Genomic DNA, 17,970 nt, shown 5'->3' on the forward strand with positions numbered 1-17,970 from the left:
TCCCACATTAGGGGCACAGAGTGACATCTCTGCATTTATGCTGTAGAGGGGCTGCTACAAAGCCTTTTTTATTTTTTGAATACCTTGCTGCTATATGGAATGGTTTGAAAAGGAAGAGGTCATGAAAATCTTGAGCTTCAGAAGGAGAAAGGAGGTTAAGGTAATTTTGGGGACCTAAAAAAGCTGGACTCACCTCCTTGAATATTACCATGTGAGTTGATGAATCATGCTGTCATAATCTGACAGTGGTTGCCTAAAACCTCACCTTGCTAATAGGCAAGGATACTGCTGGAAAGAATTGTGTTTTGCGGTTATGCACTGGATATAAGGAAGGTGGAAGTGGCTTTCTAGAAAGAAGACACAGGATGTAGGCTGAGCAGTCCTGGGGAAGGAACCCTGGAGCAGCCAGAACTGGGGAGAAGGATTTGGCTTGGATTTTTGCGTTTCATTTTGAGTTTCTTTTGAAACTAAAACCAAACCCTATGAGAGGGGTAAATTTGGACCCACAGCAATCTAATCAGTGACAACTCCAAAGATGACTAGCTCTCTGCAATGCACTGGGCCAGCTTGGCTTCTGACCTCATATCTCAATCACGGATGTATCTGACCCTTTATCTGTTTAAGGGTCACGATTTGCCTGTTTTGGTTTAACCAGAATTTAGTCCTAGGTGTCAATTCTGATTCTGGCAGGAAGCTGCTGTTGAAATATAGCATTTGTACAGCACCAAACACAGCGAGAGCCAGTCCTGGTTGGGGCCTTTTGGGTCTACTCAAACATAAATGTTTAATACTAATAATAAGCTCGCATGTCAGTAAGCCAAAATTGGACAGTCTGGACTAGCTTCTAGTCTCAGTTGTACTGGTATAAATCCAGACTGGCTGCCAACTTGCGTGGAGTTACTCCAGATTGCACTGATATAAAAGAGAAGAAATGGCCCGTCAGAATAAATATACCTACACACTGTCATTGACACGCATTAGTGTCTCTTTACTCATTAGAGGTTTAAACTCACATAGGAATGCAGGCTCGCTTTTCAGGGAAAGTATTCTTGTTTACTTGGGCACAAAAGAAAAAGAAAAAAGAGAAATCCCACAACAACTTTGGACAAAACATTTGTCAACAGACACTGCTTTCCCAAACAGATAAAATAAGCTGCACTCAATACGCTATATGAATAAGCGATAAGCAATTGACAAGCAAGTGTTAGGATACCTTGGCAAAAGACTTAATTTGCAACCTAGCACAAAATCAAAGACACTGTCAACGGCTGAGGAGCTCTCCTTGAATATGCCTTGCATTACCTGAGAAAGCACTGTCAGGTAAATTTCCAGTGAAAGTAATTAAGGAATCCCCACCGTATAAATGTTGCAGCAAAATTCTGGGCTCTAGAATTTGATTCTCACCAGGGATCGGATATCTGCTCACAGCCTGATCCTTCACAAAAATTAACAGTTGAGGTTTAATAAAAAAAAAAAAGAGTAGAGTTTGTTTTTTTCTGCTGTACCTCTATTTCTATCTAAGGAACCGAACTGACAAGCACAGCTCATGTAATCTTGCAATTGTTGTCTTGTCAGAAAAGCCTTACCCTGTGCTTAAATAACCAGTGTTGAATATATGTAATACACACTGGGCCAGCTGTTTAGATCTGGCATTTATCTTCAGAAGTTTGAGGAGGACAGCAAAAAACTTCACACATTCAGGGTGTTATAAAACTCATCTCCTGGAGATCTAGATCATTCTTAGAGAATAGAGTAATGGCCAAGAGAGTTTTCCATGCTAAGCTGTAGTTGACATCTAACTCCGGTCAGAATATTGACTGACCAAGAGTCAATAGCATCTGAGGGTTGTTTTGCAGCCTATGTCAAATGAGTTGGTGGATCTCAGTCCAGTTCCTAGTGGACTCAGAGCTCTGCATCAAATACCACGATGGCCTTTAATTGGCACCTTGTAGGCAAGTTAGATGCCTCAGTGATAGACACTATATAAAAACCTAAGGCAGATATTCTCAGCAGAGGCACCAAAGATTGAATGGGCTATGGAAAATGGAACTACCATTTTACCCTTCAGGTGACCCTTCCAGATCTGGGTTGGGGCAACGTGAGGGGAATCTTACTCCTGCCTGTGCAATCCTTGTTTTATGGATAAATTGAGGACTTTAGTCTCAAGTGTTGGCCACAAGCACTAAAATCACTTTGGTTTCTGCTAACACTTTTGCATAATGGTGGCCGATACCTCACCCAGCATGGCAGCTCTGATCACAGCCCCTGGTACTCCCCTTCCCATATATTTAATAACCCCAGTAATCCTATTTTCACCAGTATCCCTTTCCATGTCTACAGTGTAATTAGTAACTTCTCCCCTTGTGTCTCTAAGCCTTCTTCAGCAATCCTCAGTTTACCCTTCCTTCCCAGTGCACTGATGGCCCTCGTTGCTTTTCCCTCTGACTGTCTCCACTGCTCTTCCAACTCCTTCCACTTCTCCTGATTGACACTGATGTAAGGGAAAGCCGGATCGGGTCCTGAAGTTCTCTGTTAAAAAGAGATCTTATCTTCTGATCAGAGATAGGCCCAATCCAAAACCTAAACCCAAATACCTCAGAACCATTTGTAAGTTGATTTGCAACTGGTCCACTTCCGCTGTACGTTCAACGAACCATGCCAAAATCTGAGATCCAGTCATACACACTGAACTTTGCAGCTCAGACCAGCTCTTGTTTTTGATGGGTAAAAAAATATCTATGTTTTAAATTGCTTTTCCTCCACATTTTGTTTTTAAAAAATGGAGTGATTTTGGTGCTGGTGGAAGATGCCAGATTGACAGCCCTGGAGACTGAAGGCCTCAAAGTGTCCATAAGATAAGGTAGAGCACAGGCAATGCGTAATCTTCCCCATACTAACACCTTCAGGGCTGAGAAGGTAAGCTCAGTATCCACATTCATTCAAATTCTTGTCCCCTTCATTGGCTACCAACAAGGGTTGGCAGCTGGTGCCTGTTCTCCTGGTGTTTCCCATCCTGGGGACACTTAACCATGAGCAAATGGACTCCGACCAGTTTGCTTTCAACATCGTTTTGCACATGTAATACAAATCGTGTCCTCAGCATGCACTGCAGGGTACCTCCATCACTACTTTCACTATGAACTAAGCACATGCAAATGCTTTTTAAAATCACCTGATGTTTCATACCATGGGTCCCTTTTCTACCTTCAACACAGGACACATTTACCAACAGGTTTGTTGGTCTAGAGAATAGGCTCTCAGCACGCACAAGGTCCTGGGCTTAACTCCCCAGGATGCTCTGACAGCCAATGTGAAAGTTATCTGGATCCAGTGTCAAGGTGAGCTAGTTGAAGGTCCAAATGAGTGAATTCCTCTAGACCAGTGGTTTTTGATCTTTGGTCCACAGACCTCTGGGGTCCGCAGACTGTGTCTAAGATAGCCAAAGGGATCCACACCTCCAATTGAAAATTTTTTAGGGGTCCACAAATGAAAAAAGGTTGAAAACCACTGCCCTAAACCCTCCCAAGGCCAAGTGACAAGGGACTTTTGGTGCTCAACTTAACGCATCTTAAAGGGCCCCAATTTTCAGAAAGTGCTGAGCAGCTACATTCTGCCAATCAGCCCCCTTTAAAGTGTCTCAAGACAAACAAAAAAAATGCTAGTCGCTTTTGAATATCTTCATGTTTTTGAAGCAAAATAAGAATATTCCCCCCACACACAAACACCCCATTGTGTCTTTTAATCTCTTTATTTTCCTTTTAATTAGAAAAGAAAATGTGGAGTGTGAGGAGGGAAATAACCCTCCATTTATTTAACTTGCTAACCACTCTACCTACAGTAATAGCCACAGTATTTATAACCCTAATAATTCAGATGCTAAACTCTCTGAGTTTGGTGCAGCTGTGGACAGAATAACATCTGCTTTAAAAATACCTCCTGCTCTGTAACTTGTCATGGCATTTGTTGACAACCCTATTGAAAGCAGCTCTCAATGTGACTGTGAAGGATCTTTCAGTACCTCTTTCTCTTTCCCAGACAGTTTTTGAAAGGGAGGTGGCAAGGGGGACCCATCAATACAGGGGGAAAAAAGCATCAGCAGCCAGCATCGGCTGATGAGGCTCCTCACCTGGGCCCCCAGCGCACCGCCTCCAATTAAATCAAAATGGTTTGTTTTTAATGGTCTTTTACACTGACAAGTGGGCTATCATTCCAGGCCCAGATAGCTGTCAGGGAGCAGAGGCAAATCCTCCGTTGATAATGCCCAATGCTTCCAATTAGGAACCGAGGCCGCTCCTGGCGCGTTAACGATTCCCCAGCCTCCCCCTAGGCCCCTTCGGCGCTGACTGTTTCGTCTTCACTCCTCCTCCGCCGCAAATTACTGACACAAAACGGAGGCGCCCCGGCGTCTCCTCACCACGCCAGGCCCGGGCCTGTTGGGTTTAATGAGGCGATGGAAGTTTTTGCGGCTCTTTCGCTAAATTCTTTTCTTGTTTGACAGCTGCTCGACTGTTGACCTTATAAAAGATTTAGTGTTTCTCATTATTTTCTGTCAAGCTTCACAAGTGATGGCTTCACGGAAATCATTTGCATCCATATATATGTGTGTGTGTGTGCATGGGGATATTGTATATATAGGTGAGAGTGCACGTGTGTACTTGTCTTCCATATTGTGTGCTATTTTCCGCTGGAAAGAAATCTACAAATATGACAGTTATTTTGTATTGATTTTTTTTTTAAGAAAACTTAAAAGGGCCTTCCTTTGTTAGGATCCTGTAAATGAGCGATGCTTTGGAAAGGGAGTAAAGATTGTTTTCCTGTGATGGAAGCTTAAGAAAGGGTTTTGTCACCTGCTAAAGGGATTAAATCAAGTGGGTGATGGGGAAACAAGGGGGAGTCTGGGGGCATCCTTTTTATTAACATGAAGAGTCATACAGGGATTGGATCCCACCTCCCCATACGTGTGTAGTTTGGGGTAAAGCTCACAAAAGGAACAGGCAACTGGATGCAGGTCCTTTCATTAGGCAAGAAAAGCCATGACCCCATTCATTCCCCACCTAGCATCCCTTAACAGGTTCATCCTCAAAAGCAAATCTTTCAAATAATTTAATCCAGTTATGTCAATCAACTATTCTGCCACTCTTCCATGGAGCCCTGTTCATTAATAAATACTACTAATCACTTTATACATTCAAAGGGCTAAAGTGGTAATATAAATGTAGATTTCTAGTAAAACATTTCTAACAAATTTAGTTCCTATATACTTGGAGCAAAATAAAAGTCTCAGGGGCAGATCCTCAGCATCACTCTGGAGCTCTGCCAGTTTTCACCAGCTGAGGATCAGGCCCTCCGTGTTTATTGTCTTTTGTACTATTTATCCATCCTCCATTAAAACGATAGATCAGCCTTTACTTGCAATGACTTTTGCACAACAATGCTAATGCTCAGTAGGTGACTCTTTATATTTTTCTTCCTTCTCAGCTAAAAGGACTTTGTGTAATTGAGAAATTTATGTGGAAGTAACCCACAAATATGCATCTCTAATTTTTCATAATAAGGGTTTTCCCCTGTAATTCCTGGATGTGAGCTCAGATGTTAAATACAATCCACCTGCAAAAGGCTTGTATAGATTCTTGGTGTGATCTGACATTAAAATATGGTTTCAGTTAAAAGTTGCTTTTAATGAGCTGAGTTGAAAGTAATTACAACTATAAAACCCTACAACATAGGACATTTAAAAAAGCACTTTGTACATTAGCACCCGCTCACATGATTTGTTTCAATTTGTGTATCAGATGTGAGACTTCAGTATTGCAGTTCAAACACCATCAGAATAATGGTTTAGATTATCAGAGTTCTCTAGAGAAAATGTTATTTGGTCCATCACTTAAAATGAGAATTAGAAGTGGAACAGCCAGAGATTAGGATTCACCAGTTTAGCATTGACTTCTTGTACCAACCTCTGTCATATCATGACCTCTGACATAAAGCCATCCCGGTCTTGACTATAATTACTGTCCTGGGACTAATCCATACTTCTCAAATGACCCTTGTTATCAGAGGACTTCTCATTTTTTAAAGCAAAATTTGCCCCTAACTTACACCTGGTGCTTCCCACTTATTCATACCGAGGTCAGAAGCCTTAGGCTGTTCATAGGTTTGTGGAGGGCTTTAACTGGTCGTATTGTCCATTGTTCCTACATTTGGGTGTTAGTAGGGTGGAATCTCAGTGCAAAGTTCCCAGGTGAGGTAGTGAATAAGCAGCCAGCCTCTGTCATTAGGGCCTCAAACGCAACCAGGAGTTTATGTGTTATAGGTCTGGAGGGTTAGTTCCAGGTCCACCTAACTGCAGCGTGTTCAGATGCTCTGGAAGCTGCTAAGCTTAAACTATTACCCCTGTGAAAAGTAGCCCTCCAAATTTAGGGTGTCAGCTTGTGCCAGGAAGTTAATGTAGGAATTTTGACTCTAGGACTAGTCTCATTCAACCATAATCAGCATTTACCCTGGATAACACTAATAGAATGCATCCACTTGTACTGTAGTTTATACACAAGACACCAGAATACTGCTGTTAACTTGTAGGAGATCCTTACAAACCTAGTAACAATTCTGCTTAAACAACATTTTATTTCTCTTCTGTCCTCTTTATATTTATGAACAAAGGACCCTGCATGAAAAGAGGGATTTTTTCCCCCTGCGATGCATTCCCCTGCTCCTGTGTTCTGCTCGTGGTAGTCATTCTCACAGCATGCAATGCCAACGTAACAAATGATATCATGACTTCAGTTAGGGAATAAAGAGTTGGAATGGAGGAAGTTGAGTCAGGAGTTTGAGCTTCTGGACTTGAAGTGGGGTGGGAGAGAAATACAACAAATATTTATATATAAACTAGAATTGTTGCAAAATGTAGCACTTCCGTCCAGTTTCACACAGTCTAATGGAAAAATTAATACCATTGTATGTGAAATAACAAGTATATTAAAGTGATGCCATTTGTCCCTAAAGTATTTGAGTGGAATTTTCAAAAGCACACAGTTTCAATTCTACCTGGTTCAATTCTACTTCAGTTCAAATCAGTGGTAAAACTCTCATGGTTTTCAAAAGTAGAGTTAGCCCAACAATAAACACGTTTGAGAATCCCAAGCTCTGACTCTTAAAAGACACTGAAAAAATGATCAAATTTTTAAGAGAAAACACATTAGCTTCTGGGATCTCTCTCTCATACCCATTTTCTTCTCATAGAGAGATTTATCATGTTACAACTGTGATGTTGAGACACTTATTATAGCCAGAGTTTTCAAATGTGAGTGTCTACAGTTAAGCACTTAAATCCATATGAAAGCACTTAAATGCCATATTTTCAGAGTTGCTGATAATCTAAACGCACCCTTTGACTGCCTTAGTCTCTGCCCAGAAGAATTTACAATCTAAATAGGCAATCTCATACACACACATACATGCATAGATATTGTATATATTTGCTGTGTATGTATATGTATACACACACACACCCCACCACTCTAAAAAAAAGTCATGGGAACTAATATGATGTCTGCCAACTATCACTCTGATCACTCTTCTAATATGTTCCATCCCTTTCCCCCACTCTATGTCTTCTTGTCCATTTAAACTGTAAGCTCTTCATGGCAACAGCTGTCTCTTAAGTATGTTTGCACAGCACCTACCACAAGGAGGCCCTGATCCTGACTGGGTTTTCTAGGTGCTACCAAAACAACAACATTTCCTCGTGTCTTCAGTGTGAGGAGTGGAATGCATTCCACACCTCTGACAATGAGCCCACTTGTGCAGGTGCCAAGCTCTAGCCATGGACATTTGAAAATGTCAGCTTAAATGAGTGATTTGTTGTAATGAGGTTATAGGACTTGTTTCTGGAATGTTAACAAGATTATCTCCATGATTAAATACTCATCAGCCAACCAGAGAGTTAGTCTTAATTTTAAAATTGTTAATTGACTTTCTTAAGAGTAATAACAATGAGGAGTCTGGTGGCACCTTAAAGACTAACAGATTTATTTGGGCATAAGCTTTTATGGGTAAAAACCGCACTTCTTCAGATGCAACTTTCTTTAGAGTGTGGAATAATGTTCTGAAAAAGACTGAAGCCGATGAGCTAAACTGTAATCTGTTTTCAATTCATATTACAAATTTCTTCTCTTTGAATTTCTGCTCGCTGTAACCAATCATATATCTGCTTCTTTCATTATAGGTTGGTCCTCATCTCAGTACCTTTCCAGACCGTGACGCTCATAAAAAGGCGTTCAGTGTCTACCACTCAGAAATGCCTGTGAGATGTGGTCCCCTTACCCAGGGCATATATACAGCCGCCTGAAAGCTCCACAGAAGTCATTTACTGAACAATGTAATATGTTAGAATACTAAGTTAGCAATATAAGATAGATTTTTATTCTAGTGTACAATTATTTTTTCAAGTTTAGAAAGGCTACATTCATGTTGTAACTGAATAAATCAGCACATTTACCAGTTTCTGGCTTGCCATATACATTTCTTCACTAGGGGCATATGCAAGCATTTTAACCAATCTTATCATATCAAATAAGAACATAAGAATTGCCATACTGGGTCAGACCAAAGGTCCATCTAGCCCAGTGTCCTGTCTTCAGACAGAGGCCAGTGCCAGGTGCCCCAGAGGGAATGAACAGAACAGGTAACAGGTAATCATCAAGTGATCCATCCCCTGTCGCCCATTCCCAGCTTCTGGCAAACAGGAAAAAATCCATTACTGTGGTCAGGTTAATAATGCTACAGTGCATTTCTCCCTTGGATTCAAAATGGTAGCACAAAGCCACCCTTACTAGCTTGATTACATAGCATGACTACACTGAAGATAGCTCTTCTTTCTTCCATAGTACATTAGACGGGAGTAACAGTCCCTAGTTCCCTGACTTATATCTTATCATTTATATAATATTTTTCAACATGTTCCAATTGATAAATAAGTCCTCCAGTAGGCCCACCCTCAGAAAAGCATCTAATGATGTATTTAACTTCAATTGGACTTTAAGTATGTGCTTAAATACTTTACTGAATTAGGGCCTTAGTGCAAAGTAACTCTTTACTTGAAGCCAGACAATGATGATGACATTTGTACTTGATTAACTCTTGGCTCCTTGTAGCAATCAGGCCTGTCCATTTTCCACAGGGCTACCAAATGAATTTACAAGCTCAACCAACTTCAGTACAAGTAATGACAATTTTTATTATTTCCTATAAATATTACAGTAACGCACTTATATGCCCCTTTGTGCTAGACACCGTACAAACACATATGAAGACCCAGACCTGCCCCTAAAGAGCAGCATTTACACTGGCAAGTTTAAAAAGGCCACTCCCAGTGGGATTTATTTTGGGGGAGGGATAGCTCAGTGGTTTGAGCATTGGCCTGCTAAACCCAGGGTTGTGAGTTCAATCACTGAGGGGGCCATTTAGGGATCTGGGACAAAAATGGGAGATTGGTCCTGCTTTGAGCAGGGAGTTGGACTAGATGACCTCCTGAGGTCCCTTCCAACCCTGATATTCTATGATTCTATGACCTTAAGAAATTGCCTCTGAATAATGGGTCTGATCACTTTAATTGCTTTTCTGAAAAACTGTTTGCTGAATAATGAATTACTCCTGTGTTTTCTGCTTTTCAGCTCTATTAACATGTCTCACGTTGTACCAGTTATATTTAAATACAATGTTTTAAACATCTGTTTGCATCATTCCTTTCTCATTGAGTGGCCATATCAAGCTAAGTCCTTACACAGCCCTTAGCACTGCAGTTCCTTAGCACCTCACAATCATTCAAGGGTTTTATCCTCACAGCACCCAACCCCATGTACAATTCTAATAGAGAGTTGGGTGGGCTTGAAGCCAGCCAAGAGATCAAACTGATGGTTCCAGAACTGGTGCCCAGCATAGGGCTTCCACTTAAGAATATCAGACTTTCCAGCCTGACCTTTGGCACCTATGCATAATGGGACAGAGTCCTGCATGAATAGTGAGATTGTTGATCTGGACACTGGGACAAACAAGCACTTTTCTTACCTTGGAGGGATGACTCCATTACACTGGCAGCTCCCTGGGGCGAGCTAGGCCTGGTGTGTTGTGTCTGAGATTTCTAAGTGACCCTGCCCCTAGGGGCATCTGCTGCTTAACTACCCATTTATATAAGGGAGTGTCTGCCTCACTGCTCCACCCTGAGCACACCTGAGCCCAGCTAAGCCTGGTGAGAGAGAGATAAAAGGCCAGTTCCAGAGACAGGTGCTCTATATATTTCTCTTTGTCTAGTGTGGGTCTCTTACTAGAGCAGATACAAAGTAACTGGCAGGCTAATAGTAAGATGTGATGTGATGTGCTGAGCTGAGAGAAGTTGGGTGTAACAAGAGACCTTTCCCATCACACTGGGGAGGAAGAAGGCTGGGCCTTAAATGTCTTGTTTTGCTAAAAAGTGATTTGGCTTATAACCTGAATCCTGGAGCCAAGCCACTATGCATCTAATAAACCATTTGCAACAAGTTCTCAACTATATACTATGATTAGGTTCATGCACAACCTGCCATTCAACAACAGGAAAACAACTTCCCTGGCCATGTAAAGTGACCTGTCAGCTCATTGTAAGGCTGGGTAAAAGGGGAAAGGACCATGATAATAACATCTCTCTCCCCAGAAGGGCTTCATTAGTACAGGGCTAAAAAAAACTTTCCGTGGGCCTAACGAATGCTGTTTGAGTTCTGTGGGCTTACAGAAAGTCAGTACAGTGAAAAGGAGACTAGAACTAAGCTCCATGGGTCTGATCCCACATGCTGAATGCCCTCAACTCCTATAGAAGTTAATAGGGTTTGGGCAATCACTACATCTTGCAAGGCTGTTCCATATGAAATTGTGAAAAGAAAGGGGTTTAGGTACCTCTCCATACTATACTATACTATGGGTCCCTGCTGGCTGGAATACTGAGGTTTTCCCAGTGGTGGGTGCCAGATGCCCAGACGGAATATGAGAATGGTTGAGTCAAATAAAAGAGTGTTAAAGGGGACTGGCTGGTAATGGACTGTGGAGTGTTTTACCTCTAGATTGCCAGGCTGAATCCAAGGGCAAAAGTTGCTGCAATCTGGTGGCCTGCTCAGAAAGAAGTGGGTGCACCTCACTCCAGGTCCGACTGGACCCGCATCCACACCACTTCAGTTTGAACCAATTCCCACCCTAATGCCTTTATTGTCAGTCACTGCAGAGAGGCCAAGGACTGAATGGGCCATGGAGCCTGAACCCCATTCACATTGCAGGTTGGGGCACAATGGCAGGAGATGCTGAACTTGCTGCTGCCCATCTAGCACCAAGTTCACTCAGAAGAAGAAAATTAGGGTCCTCTCATCTGTACATCACAATGCAAAGTGCTGTGTCAGCTAGTTCTAAAAGCTGTTTTATGTATTGGTTAATTTGTTGCAAAGGGAATCTTGGTACTGCACAAAGCAGGGGCTGGGGGGGAACAGAATATGCAGATGTCTCACCTAGTCATATGGTATTTCCAGGTCTGCATCCTGTTTTTCAGATCCGCTTTCTTCCCCCACCCCTTTCCCCAGCCCTTCTTTACAGGATGCTGCTTGTCCTGTAGTGACACCCACTGGTAACTCTAAGATTTTGATGCTCTTGCAGGTTCCCCACAGCTGAGGCCTCTTTGCAAACACCTCCTAGTTAATGATTTCTGCAAAGCACAAAGCTGCAGGTTAACTCTGATTCCCCTTTACCATGTTATCATCTTCCCAGAACCCCCTGTCCCTCTCTTCCCTTCTATTTGTGCTCTGCGGGCCTTTCTACTAGTTAATAAGATCTTCATTTAGGTGTTAGAATATCGCAAGTACAGCACATCGACCCTGCTGCATTCCCTCATCTGCTGGAACTATATGCCCCTTGCAGTAAATGCAGAGTTTACATGTCATCATATAACTATGAATTTAGCCTAATAGAGTCTACTGGGATATTTTTATAGGTTAGCCTCTTAATAATTCCAGGTGTGGTTTAAAGACTTTTTTGTGGCAAGAGTTATACAAGAAATAGCTGCTAATTTAAAAAAAAAAAAAAAAAAAAAAGGATCACTTCCATTTATAACAGCACCCAGGCTGACCTGAAATCTCCTTGCCTTAAATATCTGCACGCATTCACCCGAACTGACTGAGATCATTTACAGTTCACAGCCCCTGCCCTGAGTTAGGGGCTCTCTTTGCCAGCTCACACCCACTCGGGAGCATGCAGGTCTGATTCTACCACATAAACAGGACGGGCGGTCACCTACAGGGCAGTGAGAGCTAAATCCTCAGAAGTGATGAACTCTTACAACGCCCATGGGAGTTTTAGATGCCCTGTGCCTCTGAGGATGTGGCTCTAACAGGTAAGGAGGAGTTTGATTCGGAGGAAGGAATGGATGTTTGTCAATGGCACAGGACATCAAACCCCTAGCCGTGTCCCTGGGTGTGAGGCATATGAGGCATATGAGGACACTGCAGGAGGCTCAGCTCAAACTCAGTGGGGTTTTGTGCTTGCACAGCGCACTCCTGGTGTTTTATGAACAGAAACGCCTCAGGAATATGGGTTTTAACAGCAGCTGCACTTGTGTTGTATAAAATCACTGGGCAACAAGCCTATCATAAGGACCGGATCCTGCAAAGGTCTTGGGTGCCCCCAACTCCTGCTTCAGTCAATGGGAGCTGGAGGACACACAGCACCCCACAGGATCAGGCCCTAAAATCTGTAATAAGGCACTCATTAACTAAAAGATTTAAGCCCAGATCCTCAAAGGTATCTCCCTGGGAGCTAGGCATCAAAATACCTTTAAGGGCCATAGTGCCTGGGGCTTGGTAATAGAACACACAGACTTTCATTTCTTGATCAGTAGTCCACCGCCGTCCCAGATGAGCAGTGTCCCAAAGTTGTTGACAGCTGCTGGCTTCATGGTGGCATGCTGTGAAAGGAGTTGATGGGGCTCATTCCACTTGCTCCTGGACAAGAGTGCACATCACAAAAGAAACCTGCACATTTGACACTGAAGACCCAGCCTTGCACACTATATGCAGACAAAACTCCTGATGCAATCAGTGAGCATCTGGTGTGTGCAAGGACTGCAATATTGACCTCCTGACATTATTAACAGAAAGACCAATGAGCAAATGGGCCATGGAAACTGAACTACTTGACTTCCTTGCCCCTAGAATGGGGCCCTTTGCTCAGGTTTGAGATACGTTTTAAGTGCCTGGAAGATAATAGGGTAATAAGGAATAGCCAGCATGGAATTGTCAAGAACAAATCATGCCAAACCAACCTAATTTCCTTTTTGAAAAAATTACTGGCCATATCCATGATAGGGAGGAAGCTATAAAGATGTTATAGCTTGATTTTAATAAGGCTTTGACGCAGTCCCACATGACAGTCTCATAAGCAAACTAGGGAAATGTGGTCTAGATTAAATTAATATAAGGTGGGTGCACAACTGGTTGAAAGACCAAACTGCAAGCATAGTTGTCAGTGGTTTGCTGTCAAACTGGGAGGACAGATCAAGAGGATCCCTCAGAGGTGAGTCCTGGTACTATGCGCTATTTTCATTCATGACTTGGATACTGGAGTGGAGAATAGGCTTATAAAATTTGCCGATGACACCAAGCTGGGAAGGGCTACCAGCACTTTAGAGGACAGGATTTGAATACAAAATTGAATATGCATCAACCATGTGATGCAGCTGTGAAAAAGGCTAATATCATTCTGGGGTCTATTTACAGGAGTGTCATATGTCAGACATGAGAGGTAATTGTCGTGCTTTATGTGGCACTGGTGAGGCCTCAGCTGGAGAACTGTGTCCCATTCTGGGGATCACACTTTAGGAAAGACATGGACAACTGGAGAAACTCCAGAGGAGAAGAACAAACATGATAAAATATTTAGAAAATTGATCTATGAGGAAAGATTTTTTAAAAACCGGGCATGTTTAGTCTTGATGATTTCTCAAGGTCCCTTCCAGCCCTACATGTCTATGATTCTATGATTCTATGTTGATGGAGTAATGGAGAAAGCTTGCATTGCTTCTACTACACAGGTTATTGCTGTGGCTATGGATAAATAGGGATCCTCTGTTTCCAGTACAATTGATCTAACATAGTCCAAGGGAACTAGAATATAATAAATACAGTGTGTGGTCAAGGCACAGGCCTAGGAGTCAACTGACTGGGGTTCTAGTCCTGGATTTTCCACTGACTAGCAGTGAGACCTAGAACAAGTCATCTGGGGCCCAGGCCTGCGAAATGCTGAGTAATCTCAACATCTACTGATGTCAATGGGAAATGAAGGCAGTCCAGTAAGAGGTGCTCAGTACTTCATGGCATTACATGCTTAACTACCCTTCTATATGGCAAATCTAACTGAAGTCCACCTAACTCACAAAGGGAGGGTTGAGTACCACACTCATTGCTTGGAAAGTGCTTTGAGATCCTCAGATGGAAGAGGAATAAGAAGGGGAAAGTATATCATATCATATTATATTTATTATATTATTCTTCCATCCAGTGTTCAGTTCTTCTAAATATATTTCACGGCATTGGCTCCCCCAGTGCCAGATTCAGCTAGAAGGTAGAGCCAGTGAAAAGTCTAGATCCTACAAAAACTTAAGCACATGCCAACACTGATTAGTTTAATTGAAGTCAAATCCTAATTAATTAATACTCATTTGAAGTCAATAGGACTACTCACATGGGCAAAGTTAGGCATGTGTTCAAATCTTTGGGAGACTAAAACTGGCATAACATAACGTTCATTCTTTATGTATATTAATGCATTCATTATATTTATTTATTAATGATGTAGCACCCAGCAGATCTAGCAATAGACCAGGACTCCATTTTGTGATTGGTACTGTACAAACACATAACCAAAAGACAGTCCCTGCCCCACAGAATTTATTTACAGATAGTGCCATTTACCATCAAGTGACTGTTTAGTAGAAGGTTAAAGGAAAAGGTTCCAGACCCAGACATAAATATAATCCCTCATTTAGAAACCTTAGACACAACCTGCTCCAAAGAGCTTAAAATCAACTCTCCTCATTCCAGTGAGCCTGCAGAATACCCGATTTCCTAGTGTACTGTTTAAAAACTCTGAAAAGGATGAAAACAAATCTACAGGTAGTAATTTCCTCTCCAAAAATAATGAAGTTGAGATGACAGATTATGCTGGACCTTGAAAGACTCCTAGCCTGGGAACCTTACCAACGCATTTTAATGTTGATATTTTACCAGTAAATACAACCTGAGGCTCCAATTTCACAACTTTCCCTAGAATTAATTTCCTTCCCCCCCGCCCTAAACTGAGCGTTTATATTTGTGTATTAATTAATGGTATGCTGTTGTTAGCAACATTCGATTTCGAGCCCTTGGGGAATGGCTTTGTGACGTGCCCTGTCATATCTCAAAAGCCAATTGCCTACTGCATTGTCCTGACACCTGACCTGGCGCAAAACCAAAACTGCCTCCTAAATGGTGTTGGGTTTGGGCTGCTGGGGCGACCTCGCAGAGCCCGAGCTGGTCTCTGCCTAAGGGGGGATGAAGCGAGTGAGAAATAACCAGGGGAAAGTGAAAATGGCACAGCCCTGGAAGGGGCCGATTCGGTTTTCATTTCGTTCACTCTGGAGGCTGCGTGGTTTAGCTAAAGAATTAAGCCAAGAGGCGATTAGGATGTTTCTCATCAACCCGATCCAGTTAACGTGATCACTAATACAATCGGTTTAACCCGATTCTGTCTGGGGGAGGCTAAAGTCCTGGCTACTTATTGTGCCTGGATACTAGGCGACGGCGCCGTGGGAGGGATACCGTAACATAGCTAATAATGGAGGGTTACCCAGAAATACAAAGAGCTTTTATGATCCACTTCTGTCTCTTTCACCCGATTTTAAAATTCATAAAACCGGCCTCGTAGGTTGGACCCCATTGTTCTTATTTATTTTAAAATCCTGTCTCCTCGGGGCAGGTGGAATCCGGCGGAGACTGTCCCAAACTTGTGCTCTGCACCGTGTTAAAAAGGGCAAACGACTCAAAAACCACCTTCGGAGCCGCCAGTGAGAAAGCGATGGAGTCGGGGCTCTGATGAGGCCCTGACCTCTGCTAGGAGAGGCGCTGCCCGTTCCCAAACTTGTATCAACTCTAAACTCCCCCGGCAGAGAGATTTTTTGCAATGATCCAAGGGGTTGGGATGGAGCCAGACGCCTGACAGTCACCTGAAGTCTTTTCCTTGACTTTCTTGGGCTTTGGATCAGCCCCATTAATCTATGGGCGGTTCAAAAAGGCAACTTCAGGTGTCCGGTCAGAATTGAAGCGTGTCAGATAAAGGCCTAACCCCGCCACACACACCTTTGAAAGGACTTTGGGCTGAGTGACCGCAGCGTGGCCTGGCTCTGGTTGAAACGGAGCAAAGGCAGGAAGACTCCAATGGAATGAGAAGCCACTTAAAACAAGCCTCTTTATGGACTTTGCGCAGGGAGTACTAAAACTATCCAACCTTTCTGTTAAAAACGAGGGGGGAAAGAAATTAACCAGATTAACAACAAGATTTCCTTCAACGGAGGGCTTTCCTTTCCCTCCCGGCTGGTGTGCTGAGCCTGGCTGGGAGGGAGGAAACTGGGGAGGGGAAAAAAACAATAATTAAAGAGAGCATGTATGTATCCAAAATCCTGGAGGCTGTTGGCAGAGGAATCTCGATGTCAAGGTGGAGGCTAAAGGCAGCGGTTAGCCAGCCCCAGATCAGAACTCCATAGGCAAGCAGTTTGAAATAACAGCCCGGGGGAAGGAAGGGTTCAGTTACCTTCTCTCAGGAACTGGCGTAAGGTGCCTGGATTTTCGTTGACCATTTCACAGCATGCGTCAATTTCAGAGGTGGCAGGGGATGGCAGCATTGGGGCTGTGCTTAGTATTAACCTGGATCAGGGCTGAGCATCGCTGAAGCGACGTTAAACAGCACAGTTAAAAGGGGTAAGCCCCCGCCCCTGCAGGGGGAGGGTGCGCTAAGAATCGTCCCTAGATTTTGGTTTGTTTGTTCGGTTTTGTTCTTGAAAGCGGAGGAGAAGGAAAATCTTTAGCCTGGAAATGGGGAGAGCCTGTGCTGGGGGTGGGGGGCGGAGGACTAGGATCCAGGTCCGACCCAGAACTCCAGGAGCAAGTCCTGGAAGTGCTGGCAGAGTCTGCCCCTCTGCGACAGCTGGCAGCCGCATTCGGTCCTCTCTGGGGATAAGGAGCAACTTCTGCAGTCCCGAAGCTCGGTGCATTGCCCGCTTCCAAGCTGCTGGCCAAGGGGATCTTTGGAGGAGGGACAAGAGCCAGCAGCCGCCTGGATGGAAGGGGCGAAAGGAGAAGAAGAGGGAAATAAATAAAAAATGAGAAAGAGGGGGGGAAATATTTGTAAAAATAACAAAACTTTGTACAGACAGATCCACGCCGTTCCCTGCCTTTGTGGCGAGGGGCTGCTCAGAACTCAGTGTAACATGCAAAGCGGGGGCCCAAGACCCGTCAGAAACGACAAAAACTGCTACATATAAGTACCTGGATGAATGGACAGACAGACCGATTTGTCTACAAACCTGTTAAGGTGTATTCCTTGTAAAGGGGCTTGGAAGCTCTCCCAGTTGCATTGCCAGGGAGTAACTTGAATTAATTACAAACTCTGTCCCGAGTGGTATTGTGAGCCCTTAAACTAGAGACAGCGATTTACAGATCTTCGGAGATCTGGAGATTTTGATTTTTTTTAAGAGCTCCAAAATCTAAGAAAAAATCGTTCTCTTGGGGAAATAGGAAGGGAAATGGTTCCACAAAAGGGGTGGGGGGAACCCCTTCAGAGTTCTCACCTAAATGCATCCCCCTCCCCAGCCCCCGATCCTTTATTTCATCTGCATTTCTGGAAGTTTGAGAGGCTGGGGTAGAGCAGCTT

General features: G+C 43.3%; 2 protein-coding genes across 5 annotated transcripts in view; both read left to right on the forward strand.

Annotated features, from left to right (window-relative positions):
• The window catches only part of CFAP77 (cilia and flagella associated protein 77), a 105,849-nt gene extending 96,120 nt beyond the window's left edge, over window positions 1–9,729 (forward strand). For all 4 annotated transcript variants that reach the window (XM_073313871.1, XM_073313870.1, XM_073313869.1 and 1 more), the window contains one exon: window positions 8,225–9,729. In XM_073313871.1, the coding sequence (XP_073169972.1) occupies window positions 8,225–8,347 (123 nt within the window). In that variant the 3' untranslated portion in view covers window positions 8,348–9,729. The remainder of the gene's footprint in view (window positions 1–8,224) is intronic.
• Window positions 1–17,970, forward strand: part of GFI1B (growth factor independent 1B transcriptional repressor) — a 528,565-nt gene that overhangs the window by 190,159 nt on the left and 320,436 nt on the right. The gene's annotated exons all lie outside the window — the stretch shown is intronic.

Source organism: Lepidochelys kempii, chromosome 16 (genome assembly GCF_965140265.1).
Source record: "Lepidochelys kempii isolate rLepKem1 chromosome 16, rLepKem1.hap2, whole genome shotgun sequence".
In the NCBI taxonomy this organism is placed as follows: Eukaryota; Metazoa; Chordata; order Testudines; family Cheloniidae; genus Lepidochelys; species Lepidochelys kempii.